Source organism: Geospiza fortis, unplaced genomic scaffold (genome assembly GCF_000277835.1).
Source record: "Geospiza fortis unplaced genomic scaffold, GeoFor_1.0 scaffold115, whole genome shotgun sequence".
NCBI classification, from domain to species: Eukaryota; Metazoa; Chordata; class Aves; order Passeriformes; family Thraupidae; genus Geospiza; species Geospiza fortis.
The window spans coordinates 1826-3030 of record NW_005054499.1 but is presented as its reverse complement, the minus strand read 5'-3'; the positions used below and the strand labels follow the sequence as shown (position 1 = coordinate 3030).

Here is a 1205-nt window from a genome sequence, read left to right as displayed (position 1 = left end):
GCCGCCCCCCCCCGCCGCTCCGGGGCTGTGGCTGTTTGCTGGCTGTGGAAGGATCGTGAAGCTGTGAACTGAGGGAGATAGCTCTTCCTGTCAAAGACAGAATTGGCTGTTTTGTGGGAGAAGGGCGTCGTTTGCCAGGGAAATCCCTCTTTCAAAGCAGCTGCTGGTGCCTTTCGGGTCCAGCATCCGCACACTGTGGGCATGGTACAGTGGCAGTGCTGTCTGAGGTGATGGTACAGTGGCAGTGCTGTCCCTGGTGTCCCTGGGGTTGCACAGTCCTTAGGGCATTGATCAGGCACCTGCGAGCTTGTTCTGGCTGTGCAGTGACAGCTTCGTGCTCACACGGTGATGCCATGGCTGCTGGAGACCTGGCATAGCATGGCACTGAGCTTCCCAATGCATGGACACGGTGGGTTTTACCAGCATTTTTTTAACCAGCATTTCCTGTGTCGGTGGTTTTCCTAACACGCTCTCTTGCCTGCAGTTGTCCTGCTGGACTCCAAGGAATCGCAGGCGGAGCTGGGCTGGACCTCACACCCATCGAACGGGGTAAGCACGGGGGTGGTGCTGTCCCTCTGCACCCCTGGAGAGGGTGGAAGGCTCTGCCAGCTTCTTGGTGCTCAGCAGCACTTGAAGTCCTGCCTGTGGGAGCTTTGCTTGCATGGAGCTGGGGTGGGGCTGGCAGCCACGGGACCTCCTCAGTCAAGGTCGATGGGTAGCTGGGCATGATCACTGCCAGGAGCCCCTGGGAGCAGAGCAAGGAGTGAGGTCCCTCCTCAAAAGGGATTTTACACTACTAAAACAAGCCAAAAACCAGTAAACATCGGGGGGAAAACCTGCAGGCATTCAGCCTGACTCAACTTTGCAAGAACCTGCAAGACCTACAATTAGTAATAATCAAACCTCGTTGAGTTCCTTCCCCGATGCAGGAGGCTGCTGGAAAATACCTTGGCTTTTACACTACTAAAACAAAAAAGGGATTTTACACTACTAAAACAAGCCAATAAACACAGGCTTTGTGCGAGCACCAAGGGTCAGTCCAGCCCTTAGAATCGCAGGGCTGTGGCTGTGGAGGTCACTTGGAGCTGTTTCATCAGCCCCTGGCTTTGCTGCTGGAGTTGGTCTAAAGCCACTTTCAGTGAGCTTGGAGTTGTGCTCCTTGCAGATTTGGGTTCATTTTCCTGAATGGAAATAAAACGTTCAGA

At 54.3% G+C, this 1205-nt stretch overlaps 1 protein-coding gene across 1 annotated transcript in view; it reads left to right on the top strand.

Annotated features, from left to right (window-relative positions):
* LOC102043546 (ephrin type-A receptor 7-like) overlaps positions 1-1205 on the top strand; it is a gene marked incomplete at its 3' end in the record, with an annotated part of 4618 nt that overhangs the window by 1803 nt on the left and 1610 nt on the right. The window contains exon 2 of the mRNA XM_005428699.1: positions 485-549. Coding sequence (XP_005428756.1) covers positions 485-549 — 65 coding nt within the window. The remainder of the gene's footprint in view (positions 1-484; positions 550-1205) is intronic.